General features: G+C 36.6%; 2 protein-coding genes, 1 long non-coding RNA gene and 4 other non-coding genes across 7 annotated transcripts; 5 read left to right on the forward strand and 2 right to left on the reverse strand.

Annotated features, from left to right (window-relative positions):
* Positions 1-250: 250 nt before the first annotated feature.
* Positions 251-11,272, reverse strand: epg-5 (Ectopic P granules protein 5). The gene is made up of 23 exons (NM_001369482.2): positions 11,150-11,272; positions 11,038-11,099; positions 10,889-10,988; positions 10,585-10,842; positions 9,935-10,538; positions 9,751-9,884; positions 9,312-9,699; positions 9,198-9,256; positions 9,072-9,148; positions 8,733-9,025; positions 8,561-8,685; positions 7,793-8,517; positions 6,549-7,745; positions 5,697-6,153; positions 5,562-5,648; positions 5,359-5,467; positions 2,907-3,037; positions 2,611-2,861; positions 1,602-2,557; positions 1,475-1,552; positions 1,271-1,426; positions 806-1,223; positions 251-753 (listed from the first exon to the last, which is right to left on the reverse strand). The coding sequence occupies exons 1-23, from the start codon at positions 11,261-11,263 to the stop codon at positions 471-473; spliced, it is 7,062 nt and encodes a 2,353-aa protein (NP_001356411.1). The 5' UTR covers positions 11,264-11,272; the 3' UTR covers positions 251-470.
* Positions 3,123-5,366, forward strand: vps-33.2 (Vacuolar protein sorting-associated protein 33B). Its single transcript, NM_062941.7, has 5 exons — positions 3,123-3,330; positions 3,381-3,505; positions 3,556-4,939; positions 4,994-5,123; positions 5,172-5,366. The coding sequence occupies exons 1-5, from the start codon at positions 3,231-3,233 to the stop codon at positions 5,284-5,286; spliced, it is 1,854 nt and encodes a 617-aa protein (NP_495342.2). The 5' UTR covers positions 3,123-3,230; the 3' UTR covers positions 5,287-5,366.
* A 1,029-nt stretch (positions 11,273-12,301) lies between the features above and the next one.
* F54H5.10 lies at positions 12,302-12,532 on the forward strand. The gene has a single exon (NR_051242.1). It is a non-coding gene; the product is annotated as an Unclassified non-coding RNA F54H5.10 (non-coding RNA).
* Positions 12,533-15,505: 2,973 nt separating this feature from the next.
* On the forward strand, positions 15,506-15,647 carry F54H5.12. The gene has a single exon (NR_051244.1). It is a non-coding gene; the product is annotated as an Unclassified non-coding RNA F54H5.12 (non-coding RNA).
* F54H5.7 lies at positions 15,506-15,687 on the reverse strand. The gene has a single exon (NR_051243.1). It is a non-coding gene; the product is annotated as an Unclassified non-coding RNA F54H5.7 (non-coding RNA).
* Positions 15,688-15,791: 104 nt separating this feature from the next.
* On the forward strand, positions 15,792-15,930 carry F54H5.8. The gene has a single exon (NR_051245.1). It is a non-coding gene; the product is annotated as an Unclassified non-coding RNA F54H5.8 (non-coding RNA).
* A 1,622-nt stretch (positions 15,931-17,552) lies between these two features.
* On the forward strand, positions 17,553-19,139 carry linc-138. Its single transcript, NR_101702.1, has one exon. It is a non-coding gene; the product is annotated as a long non-coding RNA linc-138 (long non-coding RNA).
* The last annotated feature ends 556 nt before the right edge of the window (positions 19,140-19,695 follow it).

Raw genomic sequence — 19,695 nt, forward strand, 5'->3', positions numbered from 1 at the left:
TTTTAATCGTTTTCTGCAAATTTTTATTAAAAATAAATGAGAGCGAACACAAACACTTTGCAAAAAGTAATAACGGAGATGGGCGCGGACTCATTGTGACTCTCGCGTCTCCGTCTCTTCCTTCAGTTTCTATTTTCTCCAAGTGCTCAATCCTCCTGCTCTCAAGCTTATCGATCCCCACACTGACTTCTCAAGGCATACGAATGGAGCACACTTGCCAACGGAAATATAAAATTATCTTTAAAATATTGAAAAATAAACTATTCATTCATTATTTTTCTCCATGACTATTTCACATTAATGAAAATGGGAATGAGGTGCATAGGGATACAAAGTGCATAAAACTGACTATGAGGGAACACAAATGAATCGGTGAGCAGGAAACCCGTTATTTGCTGTCACATAAAAGTAGTGAATGGGATCCAGAAAATGAGTAAAGAATGGGGAAATCAAAGAAAAATAGGATACAATTATACATCAGTAAGGAAAAGATCTCCAAACGCGGATCGACCTATTTCGAGAAGCAATTTGGGCGATGATTGGATGCGATGAGTCTCGATCTGTACAAAATATGCGGTGGCTTTGTTGAATGCATTGCTCATATTCTGATTGGATTTTTGTTGAGCTAGATCCTTCAAGGTTGATATACGAGAATTGAGTACCGGTGAGTTGGCATCACATCTAGGACGCTTTCCTTCTCCGAGTGTTTGCTGCGTCAAGTAAAGTTCCAGAATGTGAAGAGTAACACGCATTCTGAATAAGTTTTTTTTGTTCAATGGTTGCAATAAAATTAATTTAAACATACTTTTGAGAATATGCTGTCTTTTTGCTGCTGATTAGGGCAGTCAAAAAACTCGATTCGTCTTTGGAAGCTTTTCCAAGATATTTAATTAGAGATGAAAGAAGGTCATCACTTGGTGCAAAATGAGCAGGAAGTGCAGAACTACGATTTGCCATCCATTGAAGATGACGAGCCAGGAGACATATGAAACCAGATTCCGAGGCGACATGTTTAGGACGTATACTGATCACGTAGTGGTGCAAATCAAAGAATTTGTTCTCATCAACGCCCCCATAATCCATGAAAATTTTTAGAGTCAATGGGAGCATCTGAACTTTGTTCTCTGATGATGGTACAGTCATGAGATATGATTTGATAGATTTCAAGCTTCCTGTGGGAAATTGAATCCAATGAAGAAGTTCTGCCCAGTTACTGTCCGTTCCTGAAGTACCAAAAATATAAATTAAGAGATTATAAAATCTCACTTACTTAGGAAGTAGGCACATATAACTTTTTCAATAACTTTCAATGCAGTTGTCAACTGATCAATGTTCAATGAATCGACTAAAGTATTGACAGATGTTAGAACAAGAGGAGAAGTTGGATTTGCAGCCAAATATTCCGACCATATAGATACAAGAGCTTCTGAATTTAAAAATTTGAATAAAGATGTCTATATATAAATTAATTTACCTCCTAGTTTGGCATCTGTGATATTCTTCCACATTGCTGTCAGTTCGCGAGTGACGACCCGGAATTCTCGTAGATTTGCTGTAGAGAAAAATTTAATGAAAAATTGAGTTTCTGGAAATATACTTACAGTGATTCAAGGCTAGTGCATTCACATCCGAAATTAGTGAATTGTAAGCTGCGGGAATTTGTGAGGACTCCGCTTTCAAAAGTAGAGAACTTTCGGTTTGAATCCACAACTTCTGTTTTTGAAGGGATACTTCGGAGAATGGCTCACGTACAACAAAACAACAGATTTTCCTCCATATAACTTGAATTACTGATACCATTTCCACGGGATTTGATAATGAATCCGAGGGCAAACATTTTGTTACAGCAGATGCTATTCCGGCAGCATCTTCCGGATAAATTTTATTCCAGTCAGATCGTAGCGAAAATGATTTGCAAAGCTCCAGCAACGATGCACGGACTTTATCATAATTTCGAGGACGAGCAGCAAGACGAACAAGTACTCCGAATAAAGAAGCCAAGTAGCTTGGTCTACTATCCTCGTGCATTGTTTGAAGAATATTGCTCCACGGAATACGAGCAACCATTTGTGAAATAAATGAAGCACAGTCTTGTGATCTTGTATCCAGACAATTTTCCATTGCTGTTATAGCGAGTCTTGATGGCCATAGAGCTTGCCAATTCAGTCGTACTAGTTGCCGTTCAATAACATCATAATAGTGTTGAGTCCCATGTGTCAGAATAGAAAGTTTTTCACAATAATACTGCCAAACCAATGACTGAATGTTCTGCATTCCAGGTGGTATACTTGAATTGAAATGAAGGGCAGATAGAAAGTCGACGAATCGATCGAGAACGAGCATTGCCTGAGCTTCATGGGAGGTCGAGAAAGGTGGGTGAGTTGGAGAGTATGGGGCGATCAATGGCGAAAATACTGCGGCAACACGGGTGAAATATTCATAACATTCTCTTTGCAGCACTGAAACTGACTTGTTGGGCTCGTATCCATCACGAATAGGCACAAAAAGGAACAGTTGCGCGAGACGAGTTACTGAATCCAAGTAACGAGACCATATTCTAAAAATAGAGTTTTCCAAAAAATAATAAAATGTACGATCATAAACACTTACCCATAGAAATTCGGAAGTTTTGTTCTTGCTTCATCCAATCGCTTAGACAATATTCTAGCACATTCATCAGCTTTGGCAGCTCCCAAGTCAAACGAATTTTTCTTCTTCAAGTAATCGTTTGCATCCAATTTATCAACAATAGCGTCCAAAAGTGAAGCAGGAGTTGAATTCGTGTTACATCCATCCAGAGTCAAGTCAAGTCCATTAACAATGTTATCCGGGAAATGGTGAAACACAAAGAAAATGACATGCTGAAAATAACCAGAATGTTTGTGTGTCTTCTTATATTATTTTACCTGTAAACACAATGCATGAAGTGGAGACGAAGGATCTGGTTGACTGGCAAGATTTGCAAATGCAATTGGCAAAAGAGCGGCGAATTGATGTGGAGGTAAGCCAGCGGCAGCTTGTTGCATGCCAAGGCGACCTGTAAGAAAACTTTTGATGTCTGCGTCTCTTCATCTTATATACTCTTTTCGCTCGTCAAGTATGCTGCCGTGTCTGCATGCATCACATTTCGCGGTTCAATGCAGAACGATAATATTACCACGCAGGAAGACTCAATTTATTTTATTTTATTTCCATGACTATATTTATTTGAAAAGTTCAAACAATCAACCATGGCACCGGGTACCGCCGAGCTGGAAATCGATGAGACTTTGCACTTGCTTCGGATGGTTATGCAAAGGGAATTCATACATTATTTAGAAACATTACCAGGTATTCAAATAATAGTTTTTTTTTCATTTTTGTGAATGTTATAATTTCAGGAACAAAAGAGCTTTTTATCGATAAATGTCTGTTAAGACCACTCGATATGATTGCCACATCATCAGATATGAAACGACACGGAGTGAAACGAATAATGCATTTTGATTTACAGAAATCACCACAGGTAAATAGTGAAGTCCAATTATATTTGGTAATTTTTGTTTTTTCTCAAAGGTTTGGAACATCGAAATCGATCAGCGAGTCTTCTTTCTAAGACCCAACGTAGAAAACGCCAGAAAAATTGTCGAGTACGTGGAAGAGTCAAGCGAAAACCGATCTATTTGTGTGATCTGGTGCAACAGGCAGTTAGAAGAATGCGATCTCGCTTTTGAATCGTCTGGAGTCATTGGACACATAACTCAACTTAGCCTGAATATGTGCCTTTTGCCGTTAGAAAGCGATTTATTTTCATTGCAACATGTGGAATCGGCGCAACCGGATCTTTTCTCTGTTGCCAACATGTTTGTAGCACTTCAAAATTTATACGGAGTAATCCCAACAGTCTACGGATTGGGATCTGAATCGAAGAATTTATGGAACCTAGTTCATGCACTGTGCTCTAGTAACGAACTTCGAGCTCGACCAGATCAACCAATTAGTCATTTATTCCTATTCGATCGTCAACTTGATCCGGTTCCTGTATTGTTGACCGGAGCATCTTACGAAGGTCTTCTTCATGAATTTTTTACCATTGATTGTGGGAAGCTTGCTTTCCCAGTAGATCTACGGAAACAAGTTCAAACTGGCCCATTGGATTTTGATTGGATCGAGATTAATCCGGAAGAAGACAAGGAGGCACATCAACAAAATAGAGGAGATACAGTGAAATTGGATAATTGTGAGGACATTTTTGCATCGATTCGAAACAAGCACGTCACAGCTGCCCTGGAGTTTTTACATTCCAAAGCGAAATCGATACAGAAAAGTATCGAAAAATCATCGATGATTGATGATGTTGCGGATTATAGAAACTTTGTTGAAAAAGACCTGAGAGCGCTCAAAAAGGATCACAAGCATTGTGAATTGCACATTAATGCATGCGAAATGATGATGAATAAAGTTAAAATGGAAGATTATCGAACCATGTTCAAATTAGAACACGAAATGCTACTCGGAACCGTAACCCATGAAGAGTATTTTGATTTTGTTTTTGAAAGAGTTCCGATGAGATCCTGTCGTGATGTGGTTCTATCGATGATGTCACTTGCATCTCTCAAATTAGACGGAGTTCCTGATGATACGTACAACGAATTCGTGGAAATGTATCTACAAAAGTACGGATACGAGCATATGTTCGAACTTCAGAATCTTCGAAATTCCCGTGTTATTTACGCCCGTCGACATATCGCACACGATCGGACTATTTCGGAACGTGCCAGGACATGGGAAACATTGGCAAGAAAGTTCAGAATCGTTAAGGGAAACGAGCCAATGGATATGTCAAATCCTTCTGATATGAGTTATGTTTTCGGTGCAAGAATTTCTCCCCTGCTTTGCAAAATCGTTGAAGATACAATAGATCATGGATGGAATCAAGCAGAATATGAACGAATTATTGGTAAGCAGTTTTAGTTTTTGATTCATAATTGAAACTAATACATATTTCTTACAGGAAAAGATAAAGTATTAGTCGAAGAGAATACATATATTGCGGCAGATCGTCGACCAGATAATCGTACTCGAAAAGCCATCATGGTCTTTGTCAACGGCGGAATTACCTATTGGGAAGTGGCAGCTTTACGGTGAGTACAAATTATAATTACAGCGAAAGAACAAAATGTTTCTTTCAGGCTGCTGGCGATTCAAAAGAACTTCAGAATTCTCATCTGCACAACGCATGTCATCAAAAAGCGAGAATATTTGGAAGTCAGAGCTAAAGACGCATCTTCGGTTTTTGGATCATAACGGGAATTAATGTATAATATAATATGGGTTTAGTTCTTCTGTTAAATAGAATCATAATAAATTATTGCTTACCTAACAATTGCAAAGCCATCTTGCTTCTTTCCGGCATTCTCACAGCGTCCGATAGCTTTCTATACGCTGTGCACAAATCGTCCGAATTGAGCACTTCTGGAGTGAAGACCTAAAATAATTAGATGAATCAAAAGTGCGGTGATTTTATGTTCCGCTTTGTTAATTCCCCCAACAAAACACCACTAATTAGAAATGCGATGTACCTCAACAAGAGGTTCAGAGAGTACAAATCCATCTAATGCCAGTTGCATGACGTCCATTTGCTCTTCGGGACGGAATTTGACATACTCCTGTAATAGAAAATAAATAGATGAAGAAGAAATTAAAATATCGCTTACTTCTCCCAAAGATCGGAGTGAATTACAAAATGAATCAGAAGCAACACTAAATAACAACTCATTCTCTCCAACAGAAGATGTTATAAGATAAAAGAGTGAATGTCCTGTGAGCTGCACATTATTTCTTGTTCCAGGATGCAATGCTGAAGTCATTTTAGCCACTAGAACAGATAGATGTTCGATGCTTGCAGTTGCTACAGCAGCCTTATCGACAATAGAAGCATAAAGTTCATTCCAAAATTCGAAACGTTTAGTCCTGTTTTGAGTCATTTGTAAATCAATTTCAGAGTTCAGAACATTCGGTTTAATGCTCATTGTGCATGCTTTCGGTTTCGAGCAATATGAGCAACGAATTTCAACAGGAATAGTCTGCTGTGTTGGTTGGTAAAGGGCTTTGATCTGCTTACAGTATGAATCATCATCCATTGACATTCTATCTCCGGATTGTGCGAACTGCCTGAAAACATTTCATATGTTAGCTACTTTATTATGGTGACGCTAAATTTCGCGATTTTTGTGCCAAAAATACGGTACCCGGTCTCGACAAGACAAATTTTTACCAAATGCGAAAAGGTGTGCGCCTTTAAAGAGTACTGTAATTGCAAACTTTCGATGCTGCGGAATTTGCACCGATTTACTGTTTTTATTGTTTGAGTTTTTGATGATACAGATATTTATCGAAAAAGAACTATGAAAACCAATGAAAATTCCACAGCTTTCAACGAAAAAAATTACAGTACTCTTTAAAGGCACACACCTTGTTGCATTTGAAAAAAAAATGCCGCGTCGAGACCGGCACTGTGGAAAAATCACAAAACTTCACAACGGGGTAACAAATTGATCAAAACTTACTTGGACAGTTGTTTTATTGTGTTGATGAATGGAGAAGCAAGCTGTAATACCGTATGTTGCTGAAAGAGAATAGATGGATCTATGAGCGGAGCCTGTGGTAATCCAGAATGAACAGGTAGAACTGGGAACGGTTTTGCCGAAGATCTGGATCGAGGTGATCCTATTTCAGGTGGTAATGGTGATTCACGATTTTTAGGTGACAGTTGGCAAGTCACAGAATACAACTTTCTTTCCGAAAACTCCTCAGAATTGAAGTATGGCATATTTACAAAATCTAGCCACATGTTCTTATCACCAGCAAGAATGAGTTGAAGCAGGTAGTCCAGGTCAAATACAGAAAAATCGAATCCAGTTCTCGTCACCTCATGCTTTGTGAACAACCATCCTACTACAGCTTTAGACAATCCTTTTGTTTCAATCGTTGATTCTTCGATTGCTTTTCGACAAGCAGCCATCACATCTTGCATTTGTGGATCATCAATTAGACGTCGGGCATAGCATAAATTCAAATTATTAGCCTTTCTCAATCGATATGCTGAACCCGAAAGTTGTTGTAAGAGAATTGGCAATAGTTGATGATCGTTGCATACAGTTACTAATTTTGCCCATCGGAAAATAGCAAGCCTCTCCACAGGTACAGTAATTGAGCATTTGGATGATGCTTTCTTCACAGCATTATCCAGTGTATACTTATCCTTTTTCGTAAGAGTTTCGAAAAAATGTCCATAAAAAGTGTTGAATGACTTTTGTTCGACTCGAAGCATAACATACGATGCAAACGGAGAAATCGATAGCATCGAATCAGGAATAAGTGGGGATACTGTATTGTCGGATGAAAACATAGACATAATACCCTTTGATTGGTTCTTTTCAGCTGCGAGTTGCTGTTGATAAGCTTGAAATATGATACCAGTTATTTCGTAGAGTTTGTGGGTATCATTAACAAATGCAATACGAGCAATAGTTCCCACTATTTGATATGTAACTGCATCCTCATTCCAGCCAGTTCTTGCAGCACAAAGTAGTGTGATCCAAGCACGCAGATAATCTCTAGGAGGTAACTTTGCAGAATAGTAGGAAATTGCTGAACATATAAGCTTCACGATAGGAGTCGGCGTCGATGATGGTCCACTGAGCCATTGAACTGCATATGGAAGTTGATCAATGTGTAGAAGACGTTCGAATGTTGTCATGAAGCTGAAAATTAAGTCAAACGATTAGATTTTAAATTTGCATAAAATTACTTTTTATCAGCAGCCATCAAATTCACATTCTGATAATGTTGAGCAATAAGTCTTGAAAGTAAAACAACAGAAGCCACTGAACTTCCAGATGTTACTAAATCCGATAGAAGAGGAACTCCTTTTTCCAAGTACACAACCACATCATCTTCACAATTTTGAACTATCCTCACATAATGTGCTGTTAGATCATTTTGAACCAATGAGGAAGGTATCGTTGGAAGTTTGAGCTTTACGAGCAGGTCCCAACAAAACTGCTGGAACAACGATTCGGCGTCTCCAACTTTTGAAGCGAGTTTTGATATCTTATTTATAGACTTTGATATCATACTATTCGAACGTGAACAATGAACAGAATGAGCCTTGACCACAGTATCTGCTGCAATTGTGTGCACATCTACATCAATCCACAAGTTATGACCATCAACAGCCAATCCCCAATGCAATCCAGAAAGAACTCGCCGAGCAAGACGATTTGCTCCGTGTTCTGGAGGATTATTAATGAGCCATTTTCCTATGATGCTTATCATTGGTTCCGTTAATCGACATTCGAAAAGTCGTGATGATGATAAAACATTGATTGCATAGGAATCCATATGCTGAAGATTTCGATCAATAATAGTGAGCAATTGATGCAATGTTTCAGGTCTTTTTATAAGAATTTGTCCAATTGCTTCACCACCACATTTATACAAATCATCTCGAGTGTCTTCATCACAAAAGCAAACCTGCAAAAATGTAAAGTTTTTAGTTAAAAATGTTCAATCTCACATCAATAAGCTCTTTCAAAAGTTGCGAAACATCCGAATTTGAATAAGATCCAATTGAGGCCAATGAGTTGACAAGAAATTCTGAATCCTGAGCTCCAAGCGCACCTATTCGTTTTGAAATTCCTTCTGAAATTAATATGTTTATTATTTTGGTTTACTCTAAAGAAACTGACGACTACTAATCCTGGCGCGTACTTCACAAATTGGTGTATCATAAATCTCGTGAATAGACATTTTCTTATTCGATCTTAAAGCATATTCACATCGGCTTCTACATTCTTCGGAAACCACAGCATATGGTAACGACACCACAAATTGGAACAATCCAAGGGTGTCTTGATGAATCAAGTAATTTAGAGCTAGAAGTACAACTCGATCTACTTCTTTCTGAAGATGATGCTCTTCGCCTGGTCGAACTTGATCTCGAATAAGTCGCCAATTGGAGCAAAGTTCCCGAACGCTGTGCCTGAAAGAAAACACATTATCTAGGAGCCAAAGGATAACAAACTCACTTGAGACTTATTCCAATTTGCTTACAGAACATTTTATATCCGGGTTGAGAATAACTTGTCAAACCATTATCAAGAATCTTAAAAATTCAATGTTTCTATCATAAATTTAGATATTACTATACTTACTTTCATGAGCAAGAGCTGGAATGCAATCATAGCAGTAAATTGAGATCCTTTGTCAGAGTCTGAAAATTTGAAAATTTGAACGGTCTAAGTTTACAATTGCAACTTGAAACTTACATGAAGTGAAAGCAAGATAAGCAATTGAATAAAGCTCAGAAATCGGAAATTGATCAAGGAATGCAGTTAGATCTGATTCGTTGATTGTGACAAATGAAAACTCATTTGCTTCACCGTCATCGTCATCTGCAAGAATCTCCCAAGTTGACTCCTCTTTTTCAGATTGAGCAACATGGCGAAGGAAAGATTCTCGAGCTTTGATTGGGTTGAGGAGATGAGTGAGAAGTGCAACACAATAATCAAGCTTCAACTTTGGAGCAGATTGTGATTGAATGAAGGTTTGTACAAATGGAGAAGCCCATTGATCAATTGGAGATGGAAGACGTAAAAGGTGGCAAAGGAGGAATATACCGTCGTCGCATGATTGACGCATATTCAACACACATGTCTGAAACATTTTTTTACATAAACGTTACATTACGAACTTGAAATGATTTACCAATTCTTTGATCCATCCAACAAGTGTATCTATAAATCTTTTTGAAAGTCTTGGATACCGAAGATGATAGAATATGTCTGAAAGAGCAGTGCGAAGAGCAACTCTACCCGGTGTCATAGGTACACTGGCAATTACTGAAATACATTCATATTCAACTAGTAAGCTGTTGAAATAATAAACTCACAACTGGGTGGACAATTTGTAGACAACCCGTTTTCAGCCATGAAATTATTATTGATAATAATAACCTGCCATTGAATTTGTAGAGCAATTGATCTAAACGAAGTCTCTTCACAAACTGAATGATCCATCAGATTGCTTCGATTCGTAGAGAGAAGTTTCTTCATTTGATCCAGTACTGCCTGTTGCAGTTCAAAAGAAAAATACGATGCTCTACCTGTACCATCATTGTTGTCTCCACATTTTCCTTTTGCATCAACAGAAAGAGATTGTTGAACCCAACATTCTCGTAAACATTTTTGCAATTCTTCTGTATTCTCTTTTCCTTTCACTTCACTAACAGTCATTAGGTCACATACTGTTCTTAGTCTAGCTAAGAGTGGAAATAAAGATCCAGATTGAGTTGGTACTTCCTCAGTTTTAATAAACTGATCAACAAACATTTCGGCGTGCTCATAAAGGGGATTATGGTAGAATGTGACCAAGTTTTCTTCAGTCATTAAACCATGTTCATTCCGTTCGTAAGTTTTGATAGATGGATACATCGGAGGAGCTTCTCCCTCTCGTACACGCTCTCTCTCAACTGGTGCAGAAAATCGTGTTTTTTCCTACAAAAATAAAGAAAAATAATAAGGTTTCAGATTAAATACTTACTGGAATGGCAGTAGCTGAGTGTGAATGCTGAAGTCCTCCATTTATTGAAGGATACACTTGCGGATGTTGAAGCGCATCAGTATAGGATGGAAGTTCGGCTAGTTCGGGGACAGCTGGATATGAAGCAACTGCTACACTCCGTTTTGGTGCTACCGCTGTAGTTGATTCTTTTCTAGATTCAGCAACCATGCTGGTACTTCGTGGAAAGATCATACTTCTTGGAGGAATTGGTGGAGCTTCTCTTTCTTGAGAAACACGCTGAAAACAAATGATTCATATTTTGAGTTTTAGAATTTCAACTGACTGGTGGTGGAGGGGCTGGTCGAACTGGACTACTTCTCACATCTTTTAAAGGTTCAGATGCTTCTTCGCGTTTCAAGGAATCTTCGGTCAAGCTTATATCCCTGGAAACGTATACATATTTTTCAGTTCAATCGTTATTTTACCACTTACTGATCTTCAGGTTCCGGTGATGCTGATCTTTCTGGTAAATCCTCAATAGTATGTGATGGAGCCTGAAAATAAAATCAATATGAAACAAAAAGTTTAGTGGTATTGTTATTACCGCAGGGAGTCTCAAACCATTCACAATTGCAGGACGATCTGGTATTGGGGGTGTATAATCACTTTGTGCTCGCTCTCGATGTTTTGGCTTTTTTGGACGAACCAATTCCGCCATTTTGAAACTAAATTAATATATTTTATTAATTTTTCTTATAAAAAGAAATGCGACAAGTACAGTACGAAGTCAACAAATTAATTCAATAGTCGAGGATTTCAACTAGAAAATATAAAAAATCTGTATAGCAGGATAAATTGCTCTATTTCTGCATTTTTTAGTATGAGTCACGAAAAAAAGTGGTCTGACGGCAAATAAAAACCCGAATTGAACTGAACACAGCACGTGAAGAGGGAAAATGACGACAAATACGCAATGTCCGTCGTCGTGTTTGCGGACCAAACCATTTTTGTGAAATCGATCGGGAGCCCGAGCACTCTACCGATTGAGAACAGTTGATAACTATAGTATAGATTCGATGAGAACATTTATTATTTTGAAAAAGTTTTTACAAAATGTCCCATGATTTTTTTTTTAATATAACGACATTGACACTGAAAAACAAATAAATTTATAGTTAGAATGCTTCGAGAAGAGAAATGATAAGAAAACGATGTGCAAGCATTTTGCTATTTCAACGTCAATGTCTACATGATTTATAACAGGAACTTAGATTGAAAATGGATTTTATTTCGGAAACAATCGAAAGAAAAACATATTTTCTTTTTCATAGTTTTTTCCTTCTGGGAATGGTCTGCAACATACGTTATGTTTTCGTGAATAGTAGATTTGAAACAAACGAGATCTTATGAATTTCGAAATCTAGAAACAACATGGTTTACTTTTGTGAAAACCTAATAACATTTGAAGGCTATTTTTAATAATGCCTCTCACCTTTTGCCAATCTCTGAAATTAATGCTGAAATTAAAAATAAGGTTTATCATTAATATTTAAAAACTACGTGGAGCATTCCAATTTATATATTTTTGGATCATGTCACGGAGCAATATTTTTGTAGTTTCCAAAAGCAAATCCCTTTTTCCCAAATCGCAACTTTATTTTTTAATGTCCATTGGTTAGTTTTAGGAGTGTGAATGAATGTTTCAAATCTCTAAACGGTTTATCTACGAGAAAGTACACAAAACGTGAGAGAAACCAGACACTTTTGACAGGTAATTAATAGACAGTTAGTGTGAATTTCTACGATTGCCAAACCAATTTCTTCGTTCAATTCGCACACTCACACATGAGTTTATCGTTGATTTGTCCTTGCGCAATTGAAACATTTCCTCGCTTATCTGCCACATCATCCGGACATGAGATTAATGAGATTTTGAATCTGAATTGAACAGGATATCAATTCAAATGAGAGACGATCAATGAGCAAACCATTAGAAAGCGTTTAGTCTGAAGAAATTGGTTACTGTATTGTAGGTAAATGGTTTGGACTACAGTTGGATAACGTTTTACAGGAGATAAGTTTGACATGCTTCGTATCACATGAAGATAATATTTTGATAAAGATGTTTGTACATAATGATTTCAGAATTCAGAACAATTCTGGCAGAAATGCACGAAATGTTTGAAAGAAGAGCTCCAAGAATAGTCTTTCACATAGGCACAAAAACGACTCTAGTACCAGATTCAAGTGTCTTTTTACCTTCCTTGAGTCAAATTTGGAACGTGGGGCAACCTGACAGTTTCTGACAATTATATAAAAGGATTAAAAAACCTGAACTAGTTAATTTAAAATTTAAATAATATGAATAATTCTTCAAACACCGGAAGCTTGTTTAAATAATACATCCAGTTCTAATTTTGAAGCAATTTTGTAAAAATGGTAACTTTCATTTCAGCATGCTTCTCCCTTTTAATTTATGTTCATCAAAGACCCCATCCGAAGGAATTCATAAATTTTTATTTGTTCATCAAAAACCTGGCATCTACAATTCACGCTTTCTTTGAGGATATGATCTACCGCCTGAAAGTGTGTCCGTACAAGACAACCCAAACAAAGTTTATTCAGCAATGATTAATCGACAGAGACGTTCGCGCATTTTTTCGTGAGGAAGCGGCACTTTGTGAGTGTAAGATTTGGTCGGGACGGCGAATTGTCCCTTTGACAAAAAATTGGAACGAGAAAGGAAAGATTAGAATGTTGCGATCATATGGAAGATGATGATGTATTTCTTAATAGAGCAATGTTCTTTTTTTTTAATGTTTATGAAACGATTCGAGTTCTAATTCCCAGACGTAAAATTGATAATTAATATTACCTGAAAAAGTGTCCTTCTAATCAGTTTCTTTATAATTATCACCCAATTGTATTTCTTCTAAATGTGATGATCTCATGAACTAATGATTGCATCGACACTTCACAGTACCACTTAATAATGATAAATGGGAATCGATTCGTCTTAATTGGCTCTCTATCTGTGCCTCTGGAAAAAGAAAAGAATGAAACCTTTTCTTGAGATGGTGTAATATTCAATCAGAATCCCGTCCCTCTTCACAATCTTCCAACATCTTCATTCGAACACACACTATGTGTCACCCCGTCTCGCCCAATCGCTCACTATTTCAGCCATTGAATCACATTACTCGCCACATTTCGAGGTGAGCGGTTCGCCCGCAACAATCAACTAAATGTTGCTTTTGAGAAATTGAGAGCGCCCGTTGGCATACCGTACTCCAATGTCTTTTAGATGTTTTTTTCTGCTTGCCGCGTTGAAATACTTGTTCATTGGCCCAGTGGACTCAAACCGTGTTACAGTAACCTATGATGTTTTGCTGAGGCATTGAATACCTTATAGCAGTAGAACCATGTGTCACAGTATTGGATTCCAGAGGAACATTTATATTTTCTTGTTCGGTAGCTTTATTAAAGGAATGTATACCATTACAGAGAATCACTTCTTATAATTACCCTACATGAATTCAAGAATTGTGATAGAAACCTTTAGCTTGTAAAAATTGCATAATCTAAACTCTTGGTGAATGCGGTAAATTTATAATATCATTCTCGGGCCAAAAAGTCATTAGGTATTTGAATCTGGGTGCAACTTGTGGGAATTTGTCATTAATTTTCCTAAAATGGCCCAAAGGTTTGTTAAAAGAGTTAACAAAAAATACGTAGAGTTTGAGAAAAAGCAAAAAGAAAACGCGCAACTTCTAATTATTAGTTGGATCGTTTTCTATTGATTTTTATTATATATTTCAAAAACTGTAGAAAATTAAACTGTTGTATTTTTTGATTTCCAAATATAGTATATTCCCTCGATTGGTAATTTCAAATTTAAGAACATAGTAAGATTAGTTATTAAATTCAATATAGCATGCTGTCTCCTCGTGAAGCCGCATGCTCATTGACAAAATTTTCAACTGATTGCGGTTTTCTTTTATTCACGGACTCATTCTGTTGCAATTTAACGAATCACTACATTTTCCACCTCAAACTTCGATCATTTATCAGTCTGTGGGCATCTATACGCACGTAAAATTTGTATGCCTGTCTGTTGTTGAATGTGTGATGATCATGCACAAATATTACTTTCTCGTGTTGTCTAAATGTAGAAATGTCGGCATCTGAAAAGAGGAAATAGAAAGAAGAAGTGATAAAAAGTTCAAGTCATTTCGACACTAAAAATTAATATTCTATTTTGGAATTTTGAAAATTATTCGATAAATAAGTAAGTTCGGAATAATGTCAATGGATCTTTATATTTTCATTTAGAAAAGTTTTATTATCAGGGGGTTTTTCAAATTTGAAAGATTCTTCCGTGACAATTTTGTGTCAATTTCTAGCACAAGTTTAACAACAAAAAAAACTAAGCATGATGGCAAAACTGCAGCCCAATTTCAGTCAAATTTTCATCAAACACTTTTATCAACTTGAGCTCAACCTTTGCCCAAGATTTGCCAACTTTTGATTAAAGATTTTTTGAAACATTTTGACTTTTGCTCAATATTCTCGCTAGTTCCGCTTTTTCTCTTTATTTTACTGTCAATACTTTTTGATTTCATTTCGTCATTTCAGCCATGCAGGCAACTCAAGTAACTTGGCAACTTCTTATCATACAAGATGATACTCATGTTTCTAACTTTTACAAAATACAGTTTCTCACTTCAACACTTTTTTATACATGTTCTTCCGTTGGCAGACTGATAAGTCAAGAGCCTTCCCTCTTGTTACATTCCTCCCTTAAATCAACATTCATTCAAAAATCCAGTTTCCACCATTACTGCCGCTGAACCACATTCACCGCTTCTGAATCTGCCATGACCATGCATCTCGAAGTTGTTTTCAAGGTTACGTTGGGTGACTTATCCGTCGCGTGGGCACCCTTAAACTCTACAGGGGCGGCTAATATTTGTCACTCACCTGACTAATTGTTTGGTTAGACCTACAACATCCCGGCGGCGGGGCGGCGCGGCGTCCCCCCGTCCGTTTTGTTGAAAACCTATTGATAGATACACTCACGCACAACAATCCAGGTAATTGTAGGGATTAGAACACGTTTCACTGATTTCATTTATTTCATCTTCTGCTTTTCATTCGTCCCCCTTCCATATCTACCGTTCAGTGCTGCTTTTTCTCACATTTCATTGTTGTCCAGAAGACACGTCCGTATTTTTTGCCAATCGGTCGTTGAAAAGGAAAAGAAATCGAAACATATGTACATTTAAATGTAAATAAATGTAAACGTGTGAAATGAGGTAGAAGTGTGTGTGTGTGTCGGAAACGATGTGCATGCAAACTGAATTGATAAAAAACATGATATGCGCGGGGACAACCAAGAATCTCTTAAAAACGAACAAATTGAAATTGAAAGTTTAAAAGAGAAAAAAAGACGACCGTTCACTTCTAATTCGCCATTCCAGTGTTTGTTTAGTATAAGTTACCGTAGCCTTCTCGAACACATCGAGAGTCTAATTCATTTCTCTTTTCAGTCAGTGTGTTTTTTGACAACTTTTCGTGTCAACTTCCTACACCACACAAATCCAATTTTCTGCTAGAACACACCGGAAAACAGAATTCTCTCTTTCTGTCTTCCACATCCAATTCATTCTTCACCACAAACATCAAGTTTTTTGCTAATTAGGTCATTGACAGATTAGTCGTGTAAAGTCAGATTCTACTGTCAAAAGGTATAATACCGTATTCCACTGGGATTACGCTATCTAAAAATCAAAACAATGTTCATCTACGTTTAAGAAGCTTTTAATTGTACTAGTTCAAGACCCCTAAAATAAATTAAAAGTTTAATAATTTGCAGGAAACTGAAGCCTTCATTAATATGTTTCCATTTTCATATTTTGTGCACAATTAATCATTTAGACAACTTGTTTCAATAGTTCAACAAATCAATTTTTGTGTAAGAGCTTTTAAGATAGTTCTTTATCAAGGCCTTCTGATAAACGTCATGCATAATTTATTTGAAACTTTGGTCGGCTACAAAATAGAATGTGCACACTGGTATGAAGTTTCAGCCAAAAAAAAAAAGCAGAAACGTACACCTGAATATGAGAGAGGCCTCACTTTCAACTCAGGTGATCAATTATCAGAAATCTGAATGAGATAACAATTTTAGATGAATCAATTCACTGAAATCTACAGAAAGTTATTGACATTATTTTGAAACATGCAGCATATCAGTTCTGATTTCTTAAAAGAAGAAATGGTTCTCTCTGCAAAATTTTCGATAAAAATGACGTATGGTTGCTGTGCTCGCTAAAATTGCTTTAACATGAGATTCTCTAAAAATTTTTTTATTGATTTGTTAATTTTTTCTATTAGAAGCGAAATTTTGCATTGTGTTCGACACTTATAAAACTTAATTTTTTGTAAACTGGTTAAACTGATGTACCTTTTGCCATTGAAGTGAAAATAAGTATTACTAACTCTCAAATGTATGATTATCAAATTCTTACCAATGTTTGCCAGTCTCTTCATATCATACAAATTAGTTGTGTATTTGTACTACCAAGAAGTTTGTTACCGTATCGAATCCCATATGTCAAAATTTTGCGAAAAAGTTTCAAGTTCAACTGACTTATTTCCATTTTCCGTCATCCTGAATCCTCCCACGCCATCGCCTAGTTTTCAGCTCAAATTGACATCATCTCTGCCCTTTACGTAAACGATTCGAGAGTGAGACAGTATGCCAAACGAAGAAAAGTGAGACATCGAATGCTGATAAAAGCAACCAAGAAAGTGACCATTTTGGGAAAAAGCGCGTTGTGCTGCATTGAAAGCGTGTTTAACTAAACCGATAACAAGTGATAACAGAAACGAAGACTCTTGTATGAAGCAAAACGAGCCATTTTGAGTTGCTTTTTGTATATATTTTTATGAAATTTGTTGATAGCCAGTCTCATTCCAATGTGATGAGTCTCCTGCAAAATAACCCGGAATTCGATGATTGTGATTTACAATTTAATTATCTACGATGTCTAAGTTTCGAAAGATTTTTTTACAGTTCAGTTCCTTTCCTATTTTTAGTTGATACCTCCCAGAGATCGTCCACATCACCTGTGTTTCTTTTCTTATCCCTATCCGTTTTCATGATTCACTCGACTGTTTTTGGGTGCGGTCGCGCGTGATTCTTGCACTTTCTCTTTAAATGAACAGTGCCACCTGCGTTGTCGGACATTTTGTTTGTTTTTTATCTTGATTTTCGAAATATTTAATGTCATATAACCTAAAACCTAGGTTTCTAAATTGTCTGATCACAAAACCTGGTTTCTTAGGCTCCACTAGTTTAACGCGATTTTTTTTTGAAATCTGTAATTCGATTCAAAAAAATCCTATTTTCTTTAATTTTTAATTTTGTATTTTGTTATAACTTTAAAAACGAGCTGAGCCATGTAGATGTCAAAGGTTGTAGAGAAATACTTTTTTTTAAGGAGTTGTATATTTTTAAAACTCCTTTTCCGGAAACACCGCGATATAAAATTAACGCTAGGTTAGAATATTGCTAATCACACATTTTTGGAATTTTTATTCCGGGAAAACTGTGCTCTGCTGGACAGTGGCAATAAATGTCTTATCATTGACAATAATAGGCGTTGCCCTTCGGAGATTATAAAAATCAAGAAGAGAGCAATGATGCACACTTCCGAACATTCACTTTTTATCAGCTTTGAATTGTAATCTGATTTGGTAGTTACGCACGAGTATGCAATTTGTTTCATTATTTGCAGCAATTAGGAAATTCCAAAAAATCATGTTCTTCAAGAATGGGTTACTGTAGAAATATATGTACCTCTGTGTAAAAATTGACCTATGATCATCAGAAAGCACTCATTGTTGTTGCATCTTTTTTTTTGTTGTAATAGCATAATCAGTAGTTAAAGCGGCACCTAATTCTCTGAGAATTCTTTGAGAAATTCATTTAGAAAAATGCAAAAAAAGTTGGTGTCATTCTTCGAATACTCTCATGCCAATGGATTCTTGTTTTTTGTATGTGTCCAAAAATTCAGCAATACTTCTTTTGAGTGGACGTGTCGAAGAGACGAAGCAACAAAAAGGAGAAGAAGTCGTAATTGATTATATGATATGATTGAACATGACTTTTTCTCCTCTCTCCCCCTCCTAAATCATACCATCACTTTTTTGTGTCGTTTTTAATTCAGAGAATATGGTGGTGGTCTCGCTCGCTTCGTTTCCATTTTGAACCGATTCTGCCACTAATTCATTGGCATCGGAGGGCACCACTAGTTGTCGGCATCGGCGGAAAGCGAAATCTTTTGAGGTAATCACTTGACTGATTCGAAGTGATTTTGCCACTTTTTACAAGATGATAATGGTCAAAAATCGTTTTAATTCTAAAAACGGAAGTATTGAAAAGATATGGTGTTAGGAACAATATTATCGGATATATTCATACCTTGAAGCTAGTGCCTCTATCTTCGCTTTTCACACTTAGATTTCCTAAACATTTTGTTATATTTCATGGTACATGTTAACTTAAACTAATAAAGATGATATGGTTACATTTTTTGTGGTTGCTACTTGCTGGTCAGTCTCGGAATTTTTTAAGTTTGACCCAAAAAATTAAATTCAAACTATTATGTTTTGTGAGCTCAATATTCCACAATTGAATTACTGTTCGTCAACCCTTCTGCCTTTGTTGATTTCATATCAGCATTTGCCTCAGAAAATAATTTTGCAAAACTCTGTGACCACCAAAAAGTTACAAGACATAATTGAAAACCCTCATCATTTTGTTCAATAGGTCTTTCTCAATTGGTTGTGATAAAACATCACCAGTTGCAAGATTTATTGTTTTGATCGACACCGGGGTGAAGTAATACTGTACATTTGCAGCTAATCTAGGCACTTTTACTGAACTTTTTTGTCTGTGGGTAGAAATCTGTGTGCATAAAACAAAAAAGGTTTTTCTTGTAGCTTTCAATCATACCAAATTTCTACTGCCTTAAGAGCATGCATAGATCCCCTCGAGGGGTCCTGTTTAAAACTATTCCAAATTGATCTTTTTAACTTGATACAATTAAGAACCTCCTCACTTTTTTCCAACTTGATAAAAAT

Source organism: Caenorhabditis elegans, chromosome II (genome assembly GCF_000002985.6).
Source record: "Caenorhabditis elegans chromosome II".
Taxonomy (NCBI): domain Eukaryota; kingdom Metazoa; phylum Nematoda; class Chromadorea; order Rhabditida; family Rhabditidae; genus Caenorhabditis; species Caenorhabditis elegans.